This window comes from Strigops habroptila, chromosome 5 (genome assembly GCF_004027225.2).
Source record: "Strigops habroptila isolate Jane chromosome 5, bStrHab1.2.pri, whole genome shotgun sequence".
Taxonomy (NCBI): domain Eukaryota; kingdom Metazoa; phylum Chordata; class Aves; order Psittaciformes; family Psittacidae; genus Strigops; species Strigops habroptila.
Genome location: NC_044281.2, coordinates 66,123,930 through 66,145,234, shown reverse-complemented (window position 1 = coordinate 66,145,234; position 21,305 = coordinate 66,123,930). Strand labels below are relative to the sequence as shown.

At 34.9% G+C, this 21,305-nt stretch overlaps 1 protein-coding gene across 4 annotated transcripts in view; it reads right to left on the bottom strand.

Moving 5' to 3' along the window:
- The window catches only part of DNTT (DNA nucleotidylexotransferase), a 91,378-nt gene that overhangs the window by 33,124 nt on the left and 36,949 nt on the right, over positions 1-21,305 (bottom strand). For all 4 annotated transcript variants that reach the window (XM_030486427.1, XM_030486429.1, XM_030486430.1 and 1 more), the window contains one exon: positions 2,493-2,595. In XM_030486427.1, coding sequence (XP_030342287.1) covers positions 2,493-2,595 — 103 coding nt within the window. The remainder of the gene's footprint in view (positions 1-2,492; positions 2,596-21,305) is intronic.

The window sequence follows — 21,305 nt, the reverse complement described above, 5'->3', positions numbered from 1 at the left end:
TCCATTTTGACACTCTACTTTGAAGCTCAATGGTGACTTTGTATTATCCGTTCCTTGGCCCATTTATTGCTGGTGATGCTGCATCAAAGAGCATGATGGTGTTGATTTAACCACTTAGTTTTCAGCAGCTTTCTATGGAAGGATCTTGTTACGTTAAACTTTTCAGCTAACAAAAAGCCTTTTTATACTATTTAAATAAGATTGAGGTCTATAGTTTAGAAGCGAAACATTACAGAATCCTTCACTAAGAGCTGCTGAAAGGAAGTCAACATTGTGACCTCAGTGATGTTCTTTGGTGGGTCTGGGCTTTGAAGCAGTAGCACAGAAGTGGAAAGCTGTGGAACAGACTACAGGTGTACTGTCAAAAAGTATAAAAGTGCTTTAGATTTGAGAGTTTTTGTCTGCCTTGCCCTCCCCCTTAGAAATCAAAAGTAATAAAAAGCAAGTGGAGTTTAATTCATGTCTTTTTTGCATTTTGATTTTGCTGGCAGCTTACTTTTTAGTAGTACCAGTAAAAGCCTGCATATTACAACTGCCACAGTAGAGAGGCAGTATAGCTAGCAGTATAAGCCATAAAAATTCTGGAGGACAAACAGAACACAGGAAATATTTGTCCATACCTTTAAACAGTTCCCAGCTTGTTTGGGTTTGGTTTCTATAGCCATTGTGAATCTCTCCTTCTGACATTTTCTCCATGTTGGGATTTCTAATGGAATCCTAATCTTTTCATCAAAACCTTGGCCACCCTTGACCTCCCATACTCTCCCTGCACTCACTTCTGCCAAATTTTATCCTTAAAAAAATCATCAAGAATGATTTATTTTCTATTTATTTTCTTTCAATTCCATTTAATGAAAGCAGCTGTGAGTGACCTGAAAAGCTTCAGCAGTTGCCAGATCACAGCCATTGTTCTCATTAATGTGAGTGGAGTATGATGAAATGGGAGAAGGAACAAAAGGCTGCACTCAGGGCAGGCTCTATTCTCAGCCTGTTGTGACTTTTCCTTTCTGCTATGTGATAAAAAACACAATTTTAGGAGCACCCACACATGGGTTTCTAGAGATTCAAGTCTGCTTAAGAAGGTAAAAGAACAGCTTCCAAGAAAAAAATGTAATTTTTCTCAGAATAAAGGGAGTAGAATGACTGAGAAAGAAACTTTACATAAATAATAAAAGATAAAAATAGCATAGCTCCTCAGCACTCATTAATTGTCACAGCTTCATTGCTTTTCATTGGAGTATGATAAATTATACCTGATAGCAATCTACTTCAATGCATACGCTTGCTGTACAGAATTAGGATGGAAGTCACAGAAATCTAAAAAATTAATTATAATCTGTTAACATATCAAAGACAAAAAGCCAACTGAAGGAAGAGGAATTCAGTTAATGTATTTTACCAGGATAAAACAAGTTTGAAGCCCTTCCATTAAAACCAGTTGGAAGATTCTGACCACCTTGAAACAGGTAACTTTCTACAGTCAGCTAAGCTTTTGTCTGGTTGGACGTCTTTCCTATGTTAACCCATTGCAGATTAATTAAAGTACAGAGTTCAAGAATCAATTCAAAAGCATTCTCTCCAGGCTATCTGCACTAAAAGCTGACTTAGCACTGGAGCGTTTGGTGATTCACCTCAGAGTGTTGGCCTTTTTCTTGTTGAAATGTACTCAATTCCTTTGAACAATACAGGTAGTAAATGTTAAAGAATATCTTAGCTGGCTAGAAAGGCAGAAGAAGAAGAAACAAAAGCTTATTGTTCCCAAGATACTATATTTCTGACCCAGCAATATTTTGAGGTACAGGCATCTGTTATAACTCAGACTCCTCCAACTTTAGAGCTGCTTGAAAGTGAAGAAAGCTGAATAGAAACAAACCCAAAGCTGTTCTTAGATGAACAGTTCCTCTGTGAAATGTGTGCATTCTTCCAAACCCAGACATCATGGAAGAATATGTCAATTTTTACAATATTCCAAACGAAGCCAGAAAAAATGCTGGTGTATGGGCTGAAAGGAAGCCAGAATTCCAGGGCTTTGGTACCTAAGTTTTCAGACTTGCTCACCTCGCATCATGACATCACCCAAATCCACTACACTGAAAGCTGGAGCTCCATGAAGTGGTTCCCTTTGGGAGAACCTACTCCCATCTCAACGAGAAATTAAACAAATACAGTTTGGTTTCAAAGTATAAGAACAATTTTCTGTGACACTCAAACCTCCACCTAGCTTGTTTTCTTACCTCTGGCTAGCTGCATATTCTTAGAGTAAGATATAACAGAATGTGTGTAAAGTACTTCTGATATAATCTTCAACTTTAGCATTCAGAGCTGGAGGATTCACCTAGATCATCATAATTAATAACCAAATAGAGCACTATGCAATTTCAAAATATTGCCATCATCTGTAAAAAGGAGTCAACATTCTTTAAGCACTATGTAGGCTTAATTTGGTGGTGTTAGAATATTTCCTTTTTGGCCAAATGTTATTTAGTTCATACCTGCTTTTTCCATAAGTCAACAACTTTATGCAGAAGTTCATCGTCTTCTCTTGGTCCAGGATTGGTGATCAAAAAATCTATATCATGTCCAGTCTTCTTACCCCTAGAAGCAATAAACAGTAAGAAGACTAAAAGAGTTTAGTTCCCATTGAATTTCACACTGCTTTCAAAGAGAATAGTTTTGCTGCATTATAAAGAGTTTGCAGCATAAACTGATAGCAATGTTTTTTGAAACATAATCAGAATGGAATCTTCTATGTCTTTTATTAGGTCTGTCAGTGTTCTTCGTTAAGCAATAATTTAAGCTTTTTAATGTATTTTCTCTGTTGTTCAACTAGATGCTGCAGCTCCATTTGCTGATGTTAAATCTCTCTCTTTCTTCCCCATGTGTCCCAGAAAAGGTATCAGTAACCTTTGGATAAAAAAAATAATCAAAATACTGTAGTACATATTATGAATCCAGTGCAGTAACAGCAAATAAACTTGCCAGTCTGACTACTGCAGGCTTAAATATTCTTCTTTAGCTTGTCATGGACCCTTTAATGAACAAATCTGTGATTATGAATAATTTTATTGTTTCTTTTAATGGCAGATATAAAATCTCTGAGTATTTTACATTTCTTCTCTTTCAAAATATAACAGTGTTTTTTTGCAGAGATTGAGCTGGGGTTTTTTGAGAACAGTTCAGCTTGTTTATTACACCCACTAAGGATTTCACAATTAAATCCATATGAACAAAGCTAATTGTAAATGTTCTTAATGGAAAATGATGTCATAACCTCTTGGTTTTTTCTTTATTTAAGTCTAGGCATTCAGCTTGCCTTTCATCTAGTTACCAAACGTGTTAAAACTAAGTCAGATTAAGATGTAGCTATCACTACAAAACAGGCAAAACTGTATTAGCAGAATGTTTCCCTTCAGAATTATAAAATGTTTGAGAATATCTGAAAATCTATCTTAGAGTGCAATTCATCTCAGGATTGCAGAACCAATACAAGGTTTTCAATTTGGTCTAAATACTGCAACAGGTACTACATACACATCTATTTATTGGCTGTAATACAGGCCAGCCTAAGGAGGAAGGGGCAGAAGAGAGATTTCTGCAACTAGGTGCAGTATACAGGATATGGGGTAAACTGGAGTGGTGGCACTTAGATGTTATACATCTCCAAATCGTTTTCATGTGTTCATAGAAAAATTCTGCTCTTGCTGATGTTCACAAAGGTGCTAGATGTTATAGCTCAGGTGTGTTTCAGTTCAACACCGTACCCAGTATTCAGAGAACTTGTGAATTGTTATAGAAGCAGTGAAAATGGAAACACACAAAACAAGATTTGCTTTTTTATTATTTCATTAAATAGTTCATTCTCTTAACATAGTGCCTGAAACTGAATCTGATTTCTTAAATTTGGAAATATGTAGGAACAGAACTAAGTGGCAGACATGTCAACTGCCATTTGCATGACAGGAAATCATCTAACTGATAGCGAGCTGAACAGCTTTAGCAGCAAGATGTAAAGAAATTAAAATCTAGGTTTTACATTTGACAAGCAGTCTTACTCAGTATAATGCAACTATTGTGCCATGTCTGCAGCAGTCAAAACTGCTTAAACAGGTGGAAATGATTTCAAAAGAAGTTTCAAACAAAGCATCAATCTAGGCTTAGAAACCAAACAGCAACTCAAACTCAAGAAGTTAAAAAACATTTAGTATTCCATGTAACAGTTCCCAAGTTATTTTATAGGATGACACTCATTATCTCTTAAAGTACCATAGTAATCCAAAGCTCTCACATAGCATTTTTTACTCGCATGTCTCAAAATATTTTTTCAAAGGGAAGAAATTTACTGTTTCCATCTTAGACATGCAGAAAGTGGCATAAGAATACTTGCCCGAAACTATTTAAATAAAAAAAAAACCTAAGGAAGAAATAAGAAGCTGATGGAATTGGGAGCTGCTTCCTAATTCATCCTCTGATACTCAACACATACATATTTCAGGTTAACCACATCTACAAAATCCTACATCAGTCCAGCCATAAAATCCCAAGAAATTCAAGGTGTTTCACTAGCCATCTATTTCTCAAGACAGAGAGCATTTATTGAAGTGCTTTTTGTTTGTGAAGTTAGTGTGTTTAAATCTCATATAAAGGCACAGAATACATAATCACTGTTATTAGTTATATTTCGGCTTCTCTTTGAACTAATTCACATTGGATTATAATTCTGACTGAATTTGTAAGGCTATTACTGGAACATTTAGTCTAATTTCCACTACTACTCTTTACCAAATAATGTATTTTATCCTAGAAAAATTTATTACCTTCCTTAAAATAGAAAAACAATCTAGTAAATTAAAAAGCTGTATAATATATATTGCTCATGGCTTGTAAATCATGCAAACAGATGCAGTAAAATGCACATAGATTCAGACTGCCATTTTATTGAAGCTGAAGGGAATGTGGACATTGATTTCAGCAGAGTAGGACTATTCACAGATATATATATTTATGTTTGTGTGTGTATACATACAAACTTAGAACCAGGGGTATGCAAGAAATTACATAAAGGGCACATAGGATGGGATAGTGCCAAGGTGCTCTTTTCCTAGCTCAGGAAGTATGTAAACATATGTATTTTGTTTATCAACAAATAACTCTATATGCACATTAACAGTTCATTGAAGCTGAAGCTAACCATATACCTAAAGATTAGCTATGATACAGGACTTTATCATACAAAAGTTAAACACCAAGGTGCCAGATGTCTTCAAACTGGATATGAAAACCCAGAATTTGTCACCCCATTAACCTCAGAGATGAAACCTCAATGTCCATTCCTGAAGCTTTCCAAGAGGAATGCTGCAGGCTATAGTCTTTTTCAAACCCATCACATTCAAGAGAGAAGGTTCCTTACACAGGGCTATAGATGGGCTCCACCACAATATAGAGACTGAACTGAGTATCGTTCACTTAAAATAAAACAAATACTTTGAAAAACAAACACTAAATTGATGTTATTGGTGCCTAGTTTTGTCTTGCATTTCGTAGCCCAGTGATTGGTGCAGTGATCACCCATCTTTTTATTGCCTTATTTTCCTCAGTTAATTCACAGCCAAGTTATCTGTCATCCACTGGCTGTTAAATACAAAATACAAACCTAGTGCTTGGTGCAGGGAGCATAGTCTTTAAAGTTATCCACTGAAAATGGGCATCCTGGTTAGTACACTGTATCACACTCCCTCTTCCTGGCTTCAGAAATCTCCATTTGATACTGCAGGGTGGCATAAATCCACCCAGGCTAGTGATTTTAGCACACTAATAGATGGTGGGAGATGAAGAGATTTTGTTCTGGCATGCCACTGCCTACATACCCTAATCACAAGGCTTTAATACAAAATGTGAGTACTATTTTAAAAGTAAAACCAGCTGCAATGACATTTTACCTTGTCTGTTTTCTTGGCCTCCTATGAGAAGAGAGTGATAAGCTGTCCAGTTTCTAGATTCCACCTGGGCATATGAAGAACCTGGGAAATTATTTGCTTATACCCGGAAATGCTGGACCTGTTATGAAGCACAAGCACAGGTGCCTCTAGGACTAGAGCAATCAGGGACATGGCTGGGGAGTTCAGGTTTCTGAGGCTTTGAATAGGAAAGGACATAGATTCAAGTTTTGGATTTTTAATCAGATCTGCTTACACCTTCTTTTTCTTTTCTTTAAATTTAGCCCTAAAACCTTACTGGTCTAGAGCTATAAGAAAATCAGCACCTTGCAGAACTCAAATTGCAACTTAGGTTTTGTCCTAATAATGTATTCAAGTCTGAAGACTGCAAAAGACAGAGCCCTGCTAATTAACTGTGTTCATTTCTTGGCTGACTAAACTTGTATAAAGTTGTTTTTTCTTAGAAGTCAGTTAATCATCTCTAAGATCGTTGGAATTTTCTTTTTTTGCTGCTACTGTTTTAATACAAAATCTAGATTCCAAGTCACCAAACATAACTATCATTATGACTAAAACTTAAATATATGACTGCATGGCAGAGAATAATCATATTGCCTGAATCTACAAGGGCATCAGCTGCATGATTAGATATTTTATAGCAGTGTGTGTACAGAGCATTTTGAAATCCCAGAATATTATATAATGGCTAAGCAAATCCTATCTATTCTTTATTGATACAAAATTTTATTTGGCATAGTGATAGCATTATAAGTGTTGAAGAATATTGCATGTGTGCTAAATCCTTTAGTGTTTATACACAAATACTAAACTTTACACATGAGAACACCACCACTGATATTGAAGGCATTAATCACTTGCATGAAGTCAAACAAATATATTTAAGAACCTGGAAGACTAACAACTAACAGGTGCTCATTTCCAACATCTAATCAACTGTATTAAATAATAAAGAAGCATAAATTCATGTGGGGTTCCTGGAATTAAACAAATTAATTACATATAATTAATTACATAATAAATCTTCAAGTCATACAATCATTTGACTGCTCAAAATAGAACTTATGAAGTGGGGACAAATAATGGAAAACAGAAACAGATTTGGCATAGATGTTTCAGGCTTCTTTCTATTTGACTGAACATTTTATTCATGTTAAAATTGCAGGAAAATATTGCTTGTGGAAGAAGGCATATGAACTCTTAAACATTGGATATCAGCTAATGTTCTGAGTCAGCCAGTTTGATGAAACTGGACTGTATGTACTAAAATAGTATACGACAATATTAACATTCAGATGTTAATGGTTGTTTTACCCATAGAATTTGCAGACTTTATATTGAATAAGAAAAACCCCATAGCTGTGAAATTCCTGAGAATGATTGCTATCAGGAAAGACAGCAAAAAAAATCAGGCCATCAGGAATTGCTATGCAACCAATATTCACCATAAAACTGGTAAGATTTTTTAAGCTCTCGCTTTCCTGACCATTTTATTGTATAGCCACACTTTGACACAGAAAACTAGGAAAATCAGTAAAAGTAATCTCAAACTAAAACTATGGCCTTAGATAGAATGTTGGAGAGCATGCACAAAATTTCAGAGGGTTTAACTCTCTCCTCCTTCCAAAGAGCTCAGATTAAAAACGATACACCTGAAATTCATTTGTATAGGAAGCTGGATGCTAGCTAAACAGCTGAAAGCCAATATAAAAAATAACAAGTCCTTTATTTGTGGAAGGATATATGGGAGTTCATTACATGTTAAATTAAGCATCGTCATCTCTGCATTCTTCTTTTGGGAAATGCAGGGAGGACAGCTTCTACACAGACATCCCCAAGAGATTTGAAAACGTGCAAGGCCATTTGAATATTTCCTGGAATACAGATGAGCAATATGCATAAACATCTAGGAAGACCAAATTCAATTGCTGAAGTGATGATTGTGTGGCAATCGAAAAGAGATTAAATGTTGCAGAAGATTACACACAGCTGAAGGAATGGACAAATTGTGATATAGGACAACGAACTTTTGTTTAAGCAGCAGAGAGAAAGCTTGGATAAATAGCAAAATCGCTCATTTTAGATATAGCAGAAGAATAATTAATAAGTACTGTAAAATGTATGTTCCTGAGGGAAAACTCAAGTAGCCTCTAGTAGCATGCACAGTCAAACATATAATTACAGCTATAATCAAACATGCACACACATGCATACATAGTTCGAAGATTTCTTTCTGACTATTCTGATATTGATGCCACATTTTTATTCTAGGGAGATATTCTCTACACTGGGTTTGATTTAACTCCCACTGTACTGGCAATGTAGAACATCATTTGACATCAATTGAGTTTGACCAATTGATGGCCAATAGAAGTGGTATGGTAATTCTGCCTCTAATAACTACAATCCTGATGAAGGTACTTCTACTACCTGTTTCCTACCAGTATATGCCTTTTCAGAGGAGAAACAAAAATTTTTATTCCAGATCCCAAGTAGTTTGCATGCTTGTGGATTTACTTACTTCAAGGTCTCAGCCTTTGCTGAGATAGACAATTTTTTACAGCTGTATATTAAAATAATTCTGAGCCACTGTCACTCAAACTGTGAAGAACTATGCCTTTTTCTTGTATAAACCCCATTATAAAGAGAAAAAAAAGCAAAAATCTTTAAGCTGGAAGTATTGGAATGTGACAGTGCTACAAATATTGCATGAAAGGTAAAATCCTGGACTGTTTAACAGCTAGAGGAGAAAAATTCCATTGATTCCAAAGAAGTAACAGGTTTCATTCAGGCAAGAATAATTTTTGACCGTAATACTACAGATTTCAGAACTTTCTTCCATATAGTTCAGTATTCAGGTATAAGTCGCCTCCAGTTTACTTACCAGTGGGTAAAATTCTCAGAATATTTTGCCCAAGTAAATTTGCTGAATTCAGAATTTAATCAGAAATTCATCATTTCGTTACATTTTCTTCAAACCTTTTTTTAGGTCTGATATCTAGATACAAAGTAAGTGACTTTATTGACTCAAAAGGACATTGACCTTTGCTAGACATGTAATTAGTACACTGACAGGAAAGAACAAGGCACTTTCCAAGGAAATGAACAAAACTATATCTGTGCAAGGGTTTCTGCAGCAGTGATTTCATGCAGATGGACTTTGTTGAATGGGAGAAATGTTTGCAACATTCTCATTTCATTTGCAACAAGAAATAGGTAAGAGGTTAAAAAAAATAAAGTTATCGTTTGTGACAGAAAAGGTCTTCCAAATTACAAGAAAATGCTGTAACATTTATTTGAAGTTATTTCCTCAGAAACCTTCAACTACGTGTTCTGATCAATACTGTAAAGAGTATTAACAGCATAAGTAGCAGCATAATACTACACTAGTCCATTGCTAACATAAATGACCAGCTAAACCCTGTACACCACACATAAGCTGTTCTTCAAATCACTGTCAGCTTTAGCTCAGCAGTTTTCCTTAATATTCAAGTCAGCTCCACTTATTCCAAACAGCATTTAGATTCAATAGTGTCGATTCAATGGTGGTTCACATACATATACAGTAGGTAGCAGGAAAATAAACACTCACTGAACTGCAAAAGCAGCTCAACCAAAGTTAACAATCCAAAAACACTGACACAGAGAAAGCAGAGACAGCAGAATGCAAAAAGTAACTGTTTGCAAGCCTCGCTCACACTGTGCAATGATTACTCTGTCAGCAGAGGGAGAGTGCATGAGAGAAGATTCAGCTAGAACAAACTAGGGGCACTCAAATATAACAGACTCTCCCATCAGCTTCATTTGCTCTCTAGGTGCCTTATCTTCATACCTCCGCCTTAAGTATGACAAGGACATAAGACTGATGAGGATGCCAGAGGCGAGATACCATTTTATAGTTCATCAAATTAGGTAGTCAGAAGGCTCATCTATACCGTTTATCACATGAAGACATACTAAGCTCCCCAAAGGTATTTTCTGGAATCATATCACTCTGATTCCAGAATTGAAACTCAGGGAAGCTTTCCATTGCAGAACTGGAGTGGTACATAGGAAGAGAAAGCTGTATAGATTACCAGGTTATTTAATGCAATGGATAATTACAAATCCTAGGTCATAATTTTGCACATGGTTATAAAAAAAATAATAACTGAAGGATCCTCCTCAGCTTACATTGCAAGTATCTGTGGCTGGTGTCATCTGGTATTTCACCCCAAGTGAATGAATCCCAACACAGTCTGCATACACAGTCCGTGATTTTCAAAAATAAAGTAACATGCCTAAAGTAATGACGAAAACAATAAAACAAGATCTGATGAGGGCTCTGTAGTAGATAGATATGGGTATGGGAATATCTGGCTTCTTGGGATAATTTCTGCTCCTGGTTTGCTTGAATTAGATCATAGCTGCCTTTGAAGGCAGTCTGACTCTAGTGGTTCTCGGACAGTGTCAAAATTCATTCTCTTTTCTTTCTAATGACTATAAAATACCTGTTGAGAGGAGAACAGTGTGGGAAAATACTTGCACACTTTCCAGTGTGGGAAAATACTTGCACATTTTCTAGTTGGACTCTGATTTTATTCCCTAGAATTTCAGTCACCCCATTGGACTTGGTTTGCACAAGAGGGCAAAAATAGAGAGTTGAATATTTCTGGAAATCCAAACACAAACTGACTGAAATGTAATCCATATTAAAGGAAATTCTGGAATTCCTGTCTCTTGAGGATTAATTCTTCCCTGACTGTACATCACAGGGTTATTTTGGGGCATAATTAAAATTTGTGAGATGGTTTAATAGGATGCTGATTAATGTCTGAAATAGCAATAATCAAATTAAATTAACTGAAATAAATTCTGCCACCAGCAAAGACAATTAAAACTAAAACTGAATTAATGATATATTTAACTGAAAAGATACCATATAGTTATGAGAGATACTCTGACTTATTTTGAGGGAATTTGGGGGTAAACGGAAAATTGCTGCTGTAGCTTTGTCTGCAGAATTACTTTCTTGCTGATTTAAGAGTAAAATAATATTAGATTGGACTGTCTCTGAAAACACTGTGAAAACTGAGCCAGTGTTCTCCCAGGCAGCTATAAACCAATTCTACAAAGGTTTGAATTGCCAAAGATAGCTTATAGCATCTTCTTCACCCAGCCAAGTAATTCAACATAAACGAAACTGAACTACATAAGTATTTGGCAAAGATTCACAGTGCCTTTTCTGGAAGTGCTTGAGCGTGGACGCTTCATTAAAACGCTGCTTTTCTTGCCCAGTATAACACTAATTCTAATTCACCAGAGGCAGAACTCATTTTCCATAGCTGTGGAAGCTATTTATTTTTTTCATTAAGTTAATCCAACTCTGCAACGAAGTAGCAATGGAAAATTCCTTTCCCTTTTGGAGCAGAAACTTTACTCATACAGCATAAGGGAATATAGCTTTAATATTGGATACACAAAACAAGCACTTTTAGTTTCTCATTTATTCAACAGGATATCATTACTATGGTGTATTAGTAGCTGCTGTTCAAGGAGACTTTTAGGGAAACACCTGACAATGCAGAGAATGCATTACTTAAAAGATCTTTCTTGTATCAAGTCAGGATAAAGCAGTGTCACCTGCTGCAACTAAAGGGATCACATCTCTGGATATTCCCGTGAATTATATTCTGAGGGTGAAAAAAACACTGAAGTGAGGAGAACCAGTGCAAAACCACTTAAATCTTACTTAAAACCTAATTTCACCCTCAGTGACTACATTGCCTCAAAAAAACCTTAGTATTGCATGCTATTCACCTAGTCTCTCATTAAATGAGCTTTCAAAGACCAAGTGTATGTCACGCTATGCTCGACTGTGTGTGTCTTTTATAACCCAGAAGAAACCTAGTCACTGTTTCTCAGAGTACAAGACACCTGGGTACTCCTCTTCATGTCACACTGATATCTTTTTTCAAGCTTTGCTTTAGCAGATATTTCATGTTGCTTTAATGCAATAAGATAAATCAGAAAATGGTTATTCAACTGAAGAACTTAAATGACCAGCAGTATTGCTGAATTTGAAGTTCTCCAGTGATTTTATAAAGGTCTATTACATTATCTGCATTAAAAATTATTTAATGAGTTAAAAATATTATAATGCATAACATTGAAAATATTTATTTCCCCTGCCTTGTGGAAAGAATAAATGCTGAATGGTGTTTTTATTTATTGACTTCTGTGGACTCTAAGCTAAATGATTATTAACAAGCATATTCAGTTTAAAATAAAACTGCATGAGGATTTTTTTAATACATGGATATCTAAGAAGAACATTATGTTGTGGAACATTGTGAAAAATGGCAGTCAAAATTTGAAGATTTGACACACACACAAAAAAAACCCCCCACAAAAAAACCACCAGAAAATATAATCCCACAAACAAACCCATTGCAAACAATCTGATTCATCTATTTTTGTATGTATCTTGAGGAGGAACACCTATTATTACATGCTGAAATTAATTCCTGTCAACCTTAACTCTCCCCCAAAGTTGTTAAAAAAAAAAAAAAAAAAATAATAAGAAAAAAAAAAAAAAAAAAAAAAAAAAATGGGAGAAACAGTTACAAAATTAAATCCAGCCTGGTTTCTACTGAGACAGCAAAGTAGGATAATGGCCATGTAAGAATTTCATCACCTACTTCTTAATTAAAAAGTCTGGCTGTCTCTATGTATTATAACAGTTGTACTGCCTAGATGGCATTATTGTCTTCCAGCTTTCCATGACATAAATGCCTGAATATGGCTGTCACCAATTATACCTTGATGTTGAATATTTATCCCTTTTTGGCTTGCATGCAGGAGGACTTTTTGCTACTAACAGCTCTAGGCTCTCTGAATTCTGTATTTGAAGTACATTCCCTATTCCACCAACCAAAACAAAACTATGCTTAAGCTTTGAATCACTGAGAGTGCTGTCTCAATTTCATGTAAATAATGCAACTATACCTGGAAGCTGTCCCTATAATTTCAAGCTTTTAAAGCTTATGAAATGTACCATACCAATCTGTCACAGTTTTATTTAAAGTCATGAAATACATTGCTGAAGTTTTGCTTTTGCTGTCTCGGCAAATCTTTTAAATTACACTCCATTTCAATCAAGCATTTCAAATGACATCATAGAAACTTCCTGCATACATAAATTTTGCCAAGTGCCAATCAATGGTGAAGCACAACCCCTTCAACGCTGTTTGAAAGAGATATACACTCCAATGAGAATTGATGTGGATTTGGGATCTCATATATTCAGCTGAAATGTAAGACTATGCAGATGATACTTTAGAGTTAAAACATCTATCTAGTTTCACATGTGTAAACTCTATTTTCAGCATATTCTGTGATAATATGGAGCAAGCTTTCTCACTCTGAAGAAAGAGTCTGTATGACAGTGGTACAGTATCTTTGGTTAACAGAAATTATAAAGTTTTAATTATTCTGAAATCTGCATGAAAGAAAAAAAAAAAAAAAGAACAAATTCCAATATGCAGTAAGTACAAAAGAATCAATCTTGACTGGAGAGAAGATACAGTTTTATTATTTACAACAGCAGGCATCTCAGACTAGACCTGCTCAGATATTCTGAAATACCCAGTCTCTTTTGGCCTAATTTCAAAGGCTTAACGAAGACTTTAATATTATGCAAACTGAGAGACAAGGAAATTCAACTACATATACTTATAAAGAATACAACAAAGAGATTAGTGCACTCAAAAATGTCAGATGCTTCAGTGAACTCTCAGAGAGTATGATGAACTTTGGAAAAAGAAAAACAAAACAACACAACAACAACAAAGAAAAAAAGAAACAAGGAAAATAACCTCTCTCTATATTCAACAATAAATCAACATGAGATAACAAAAGGAGAAGGTTAAGGTGTTTAGGACTTCTGCCAGAGTTCTTTGGAGGTAGTTGGTGGCCAGCGCTTTTAAGGACAAGCTACCACAAACTGGGAGCGCTCTGGACCCTTCTAGATCTGCATTAATCATTATAGATAGATATTGTTATGATTCAAGACAAACTCAGGTGCTGTGTCCACCTTATGCTGGTGTTTTGCCAAAGAATGAAGTTTGCCGTCATTGGGTATTTAAATGGAGTAATCAAGAGCAGGCTATAGATTATGTATGTACTCCAAATGCCTAAAGGTGGAGCTGGACAGCTGAAATGCATTGATATTCTGGATTTGTAAGTCAGAAAGCTTTACAGTTTTTTGTTTTCATCTCAGCTGGGTACATAATCTACTCAGGTGTAACATTTCAAACAGCATTACTTGCAAACCAAAACCTCAGCTAAGCAACATATATACTGCTAGAACAGTAACCTAGTGATCTCTTCATCATTAATAATGCAGCAAACAGAAAGGTCAGCTGCATTCAAATTATTTACTGAAATAAGTAGATAACAGTCTTCATTATTAATTATGAGAGCTGTATATTTTAAAAAAGCTTTTATGAAACTATTTGTCACACTTTGTTTTTTGTTTTTAAACTAGAAAAAATGATTTTTCAGCCAAGGCAGTTTCCATTTACTAGTTTATATTTTCATTGTCCAAGACAGAATTTTTTAGTTCAGAATCATATTTCTATTCTACTTATTCAGATGCTCATTAATATATATAATATAATATTTAAGACATATTGTATTTTGAAAGAAGAAAGAAAAAGATATTTTTCTATACTGACACTATAACAAAATTAACAAATAGCTTTATAGTGACAATTTTTGCTGTATTGAAGCTTTCTGGTGGCAGATTAAAAATATGCATTCAATCCCAGTTCATTTAATTCTCTTCAGGGTTTCAAATGGATTCCTTTGTCATATCCATCACAGACACTTCCATCAAAAAGTTCTTTTTCATGCATGTCTATTTTGGCATTTCCAAAACTCAAAATACTCACTTTAAACAATTTAAAAGACAATATTAATGTTCTTGCAGGGAAGGAAACATGCATTTTCAGAATATCTGAATGATATTAAATGTTCAGCCTGGGCTTCGCTTGGCAGTGACAGAACAATCTGTAGAATCAAGCTACCATAAAAATAAAGGTTTCTATTTGCTTCCTGCTCAGATGTACTGGAAGTTATATGAACATGACAGTTTTTCTTTTAAAATTCCTTGAACCATCCCCCACAAATTGTAACATAAAATAGGATTAAAACTTCTGTTTGAGCTGCTGGCAATTGTTCATGCATTTGCATTAGACACAAAGACATGACAATCTGATTGAAGATAAACTTTCAGGGCTTTCGTAGCAATGTGTTTAATTCTACTTTAGCTGTCATTACTTTAAGACACTTTATCAATCTATCCCATCTCCAATAGAATATAACTGATAATTTCAAATTAAACAGTTGTGTGGTTGCTAGCATACAGGTGCAGGATGGCGAGTTTAAGTCTAACCTTTCTATCAAGACACTGAAGTTTTACTCTAGCACTTCTGAAAAAATTATGCGCAGTTTAAACTTCAAGCATGAGTACAATCTGTTTAGTTTTAATGACACTGCTTGCTCACTCGAATTTTTAAACTGAACTGTTAAATTTCCCAGGATTGGTCTGACAAATGGGTGTTCCATAAAAACGCTTGCATACCCTTACTGCAAGTAAGGTAGTTGGGAATTTTACAGAAGCATAATCTAGAGAAAAATAAATTGCTCTCTTTTGAGAGCTAATTTGGATTGTATAACCTGCTAATTTTGTCTAAGTGAAGGGGGCTCTACTCTTAACCTGTGGGATACATTTAGAAAACTAGACTTTTACAGAGAAAATAATATTTACTATTAAAATGAACATATTTTACTCCAGAATTATGGAATACAAGTATGGGGTTTTTGTAATCAGTTTTCAAACATAAATTGAAAATCAAAACTTGTCTATTTGGGCTACATCAGTGTTTTGACAAGATAAATGTCTTGTGACAAGATAAATGTCTTGTGTGAAATGACACTGTTAGCCAGCAGTTCCCTGGAGCTGAAACTGTTATACCCTTTGGACCAATACTGTTTTTTCCATTTGAGAAAATCATTTAAACTATGCTAGCAAAGGAACACTACATCTCCACAGAGAAAGGCTGCCAATATATTCTACAAGTATAAACATACCAGAAAAGCCTTTTAAAGTGTAGACAAGCCTGTCACTAAATTCACCTTCTCCCACTAGTAAATCTCTCCATAGTGAAATCTTGTTATCCTCTTTTACAAAATTCCTTTTCTCGGCTTCAAGACATGATCCTCCCTCAGTCTAAGGAGCTCATGAACTTGGCTTAGTTGATTTAATCCGAAATTGACAACTTCTGTGATTATTATTAACCAACTTCCTTAATTCCCAAACCATCACAAGGAGATACTGTTTGAGAATATAACTTTTGAGTGTTCTCTCTGTGCCCTTTTTCCTGATCCATATATTGTAAAGCTCTAGCCGTGTATTTTCAGAGTCTCTCGAAGAACCAGTTGTGTCCTATTTTTCTAAACTCTTGTTCTGACTTCTGTCTGAATATAATCCTGATTTCTTCAACCTTCAACCTGCACATAACCACACTGTCATGTAACCTCACTTAAAGGGAAATTTTAAGGGATCTTCATTGTAGCTAACTATTTTTATTTCTTTGGGTGAAATGTGAAGATGCATTTCCTGGGTCATCATTGCTCGCCAGTTCAAATTCTCAGGACAATTAGATGAAAGCATCCTTCTATTTTCTCCTGATTCAGCTGAAATCAATGTCAAGGCTCCCACCAACCTTTTAGCTAGAATGTACCAACAGGTTGTTCACATTTCATTCATGATATTTGAATAGTGGAGATATGATCTACATTTACTAAGTCTGGATGTAGTACTATTTAGGGTAGTGATACAAATGCACACTACAATATCAACATCAAGATATTTCATAAGCAACAATGTTCAACGAGGATACTATTACTAATGCAGACAAACTAGGTGCAACTAGACACAGTAACCTCTGCAATTGGATCAAATAGCCAGGAATGTCTGCTGTGTTTACCCGCTAGCACTGTGTCTAGGTGTAAAATACGCTGAGATAAAAGAAAAAATTTTCTGCAGTCTTTGATCATTAACATAGCATGCAAAGTGTGACATTATTGGTGTATGAACTAATATGAGTTTATAAACTTGTATACAAGAAGCAGCGAGCCATAATGTTTTGGGGTTTTTTTGTTCTCCAAGATAGCCCCTAGTGGTATCAGAGAACAGCTATCATAGCTGATAACTATAACCAAGTCTGTCTTAGCAGCTTTGCTGCTGACTCTTTGATGCTGATTTTCCATTCTTCAAAAAAAATTTCCTGAAACATTTCCGTCCAACTCTCACAGCATAACAGTCCATAATAAATTCCACCATTCCCAAATTGAAAACAACTAAAAGGTCTATTTCTGGTTACAACCAGAAATAGTTCACACATTTTGTATGTGACGATGCATGTAATTCATGCATTTCCTACATGATTTATTTTTAACTATTTTTGTCTTTTCCTTGTTGTCTGACATGTAGAAAGTGTTCTGACTCATATCATACAGAGAAAAAAAAAAAAAATTAGCCAGCAGTTACCTCCTCATTACTGTGCTCCCACACCACTGACATGATCATGCCACACTTAGTTAAAATGTTTAGGCTACTCTTGCTCACAAGGACCTGCAAAACATATTCCTTGGTTGCTCCAAGTGTAGTACAATGTCACCAATGCTTGCAGCTCTTCTCATGACTATCTGCCAGGAAAACGTCATTCTTTGCTTGTGCTGTCAACTATCATCAAACCAACCAACTAGCCTATAATAAACTGACTTCTGCTAAAGAGTAAATCAGCAATGAGTAAACTCTGCTATAAATGTCTTGTTTTCAAGCCAGCTTTCTATGAATAAAACCATGGTAAAAGTGATGCAGTACGTTACATATTATAATTAGAACTTGGTTTTGATCTCTTGATTCTAAACAACGGGCATTTGATTCTTCAAACCCTGAAGTGTCTGGCATCTGAGGCTGCAAAATCTCTTTTGGAAACAGTGAACCACAGAATAATGTTCATCTTCATAACTGCTCACTAATAGAGAGCAAAATCTTCAGAACAACTTCATCTCTACATAGATGCCCTGAAACATTTAACAAACTAACAAACAAAATTATCTTGCCATATGAATAGTAAGAAATATACTTTCGAGGCACCAAGCAGCTCTCAGAGGAAGCAACAGACATTCAAGAAAGACCACAAACAAGACAAAATGTAATGAATTATTTGCGTTTCTGTCCTGAATTGCTTAGGGACAGGCATCAGAGTTCATAGGTAAGAGATGTTTCAGTGTAACTGTCTGAAACAAAATAATAAATAAATGTTTGATATCTGGTGCGCCTATATGTCTAATGGAAAGCTTGTGAAGCATCATTACCTATTCTTTCTTAACACATTAATTAAATCTCTTAATCATAATCGGGCCCTATCTTTGGCCCATTAATGCTACCTCACTGCTGATTTTACTGCTGGGAACTTATTCTAAGACTGCTAGTCTAAGAGTTTTGATTCAGTTTGATTCAATTTTCCTTTAGAGTTCTGCAGGGGTGCCTGTTACAAAGACAGTGTTATTATCTGTCTCTCTTCATTCTATTCCCACCTTGAGTGGCTTGGATTTTGTAAGGCATCCTCTTTCTAGCAGGTGGACCTCAATTAAACTATTCCGTAGATGAAATCTAAGGAACAGAACTATCTAACAAACTATGCATCCTTATCTCATCAAGGCCATGTATGCCTTTGATTTGACCACTTGTTCTTTATTTTTCTTTTATCTTACCACATTATCTGAAATCTCCTGGCTCTTGCTTTTTATCTTGCTACTTCATCTTTCCCTGAATATATTTGACCATCTTAATAGTCCTCCTTGTACCTAATATTCTATAACTTTTAGAATATTTTTACTTACCAGTTTTATGTACTATTGTGAATATGTTTTACTCTATAGTTATTTATTTGTGAGACAGCCTATAAAACTGTAAGACCCTTAGTGTTCATCCATTAACAGAAAGTACTTTTCAAGTAGTAGATTTTAAATACCATACTTTAACATACTTCCTGGCCTGAGTTTTAAAATCAGTCCATTTAAATCCACTGGTTGAACATTTCAGAAATCAATGCATGGTATTAGCTGTCTTCATGCCAAATGTTTATAAGAAACATCTTGATTATTATGACTTTCCAGATGAGTACTTCAAAATATGATTCCTCCCGGAATATTCATATATAAGGTCAAAACCCCCAACCATTAAAAAATCACTAATGACTAAAATATTTGCTGGTGCTTGATTTTGCTACAAATTCTGAGTGATAATTATAGTTGATAGCTTATTTTCTCTCTCTAGTCACTCAATCTAGTATTTTCAATGAGGATTTAGCCAAGTTGGACAGGAAAATATAAATAACAAATAAATGTTTTAATCCAAGTTGTCATTTCAATTTCTTGGCTACAACCTGAATCAAAATATTTCTGTGATCTTGAAAAGGCATTGTAACACTTCACAGAGCTTTCTGTGCCTCTAACTACCTCTTCCATGATACACATGCCCCTGTCTTTAAGTGAAATTAGACAATGTGCATGAAAATTCAATACTGAGATTTATCATGGAAGAGAAAGTCTGACTAAAGAACTCATTTCACTACAAAAAAAAAATAATCACTTGAATTATAGCCACTACCTGACAACAGAATCATATTTGTCCAGTTCTTCAATGAAGAATTGAAAAATTTCCACAGAAAATATAACAAGACTTATAAACATTATGACATATTTTCCAACTAACCGTAAATATCAATGTATGATCTACTTTAGTTTCTGGATATAGATCTGTTCTGTAACACCACTGATCTATTTTGACTTGCAATATTCATGTTGTTAGCATCCCATTTCATCAAACCTCTTCCAAAATAGTAACATCCTGTCTTTACTATTTAAAAAAAACCTAACAATCCGAACATTAGTGAAAAACCACTAAAAATTTCAGAAAGAGCAAATTAAATCTTCACTGAATTTAGACTTTGTTACATAGTGAAGCATGTAATAAAATTAAAAAGTTACTGAAAAATTAGATATTCATATTCTCTATCATATTCCTATTATATCTAATATCAGTAGCATGAAAAAAGTATGAGTCTGCAAACTGCATGATCTTTATTTTACTCACTTCAAATTAACTGCAGCACATATAATACAACTCTGCTGCAGAATATTTCTAAGGTTATCATTGATCTTGTCTGAGATTTTCTTGCAAAGAATTACTTGTCATTCTCTCCACAGATTTTGAAAATGAAGCTCATTCAGTGTATGAATACTTTGTACATGTTAAAGTTAGGTACCAATTATTTGTAAAGCTCCCTTTTAATCAGAACAGCTTTTATTCCCCAACGACCTATACTAATCTACTCCCAAATTACGAAAACATTCAAAGAGCAATAGTTCACCTTTAGTGTAGGAAGCAACTTTCCACCTTATAAAATTATACTGATAAATCAATTTTAGTACATGCTCTGTATCATGCAATCTGCCCCCCTGCTGTAGCCCCAGATTGTATGACATAATAATGCCTGGGGCCATTGGACTTGATGTGATATTTTGGATGAAATGGTATCCTATTCAAACTGCATCAGCACCAATGCCTGTGTCCTCTGCAAAAGACCTTTTGTGAGCTCACTGAAAAATGTCATATTCATATATTGGGAGAATCATGTTCAAGGAAAGGTAAAGCATTCCCCTTTCAAAAAAAAAAAAAAATTAAAAAAAAAAAAGTGTGTTTCAATATAAGTCATACCAGAACTTAGTATTTACATGTTTAATTTTCATAATGTTAATAGTAAACAGTACCACATATGTTAATTGTCCCAAAATGATGAATGAACAATTTTATTTTTATTGCTAACCCATTAAAATGGGCCTGGTCAGTAAAATATAGGTTATTAAGTATCTTACATGGACATCTTACATGGGAGTACAAATAGTTGCACTATAACCCCCTTTTAAAACTTTTCAAAACATTCACTTTGGCAAACTTGTCTAGAAACTTGTGTAAATAATGCAAAATCTGTTTAAACATTTTGGAATTCTAATGGTATATTATCTCAGAGTGCCACTGCAGAAGCCACACTGAAGTTTCAAGCTCGGAGTACTGTTATTCATATTGACAGCTGTCACCACTTCTTTCCACTTAGGCGAGTCTAATGAGCCAGCCGTCATGATAGGCTGGTACTTATTTTACAGCTAGAACTCTACATCAGGAGAAAGCAAGTAAGTTATTTGTGGGCAGGTTTATAACCTGATACTCATACAAGC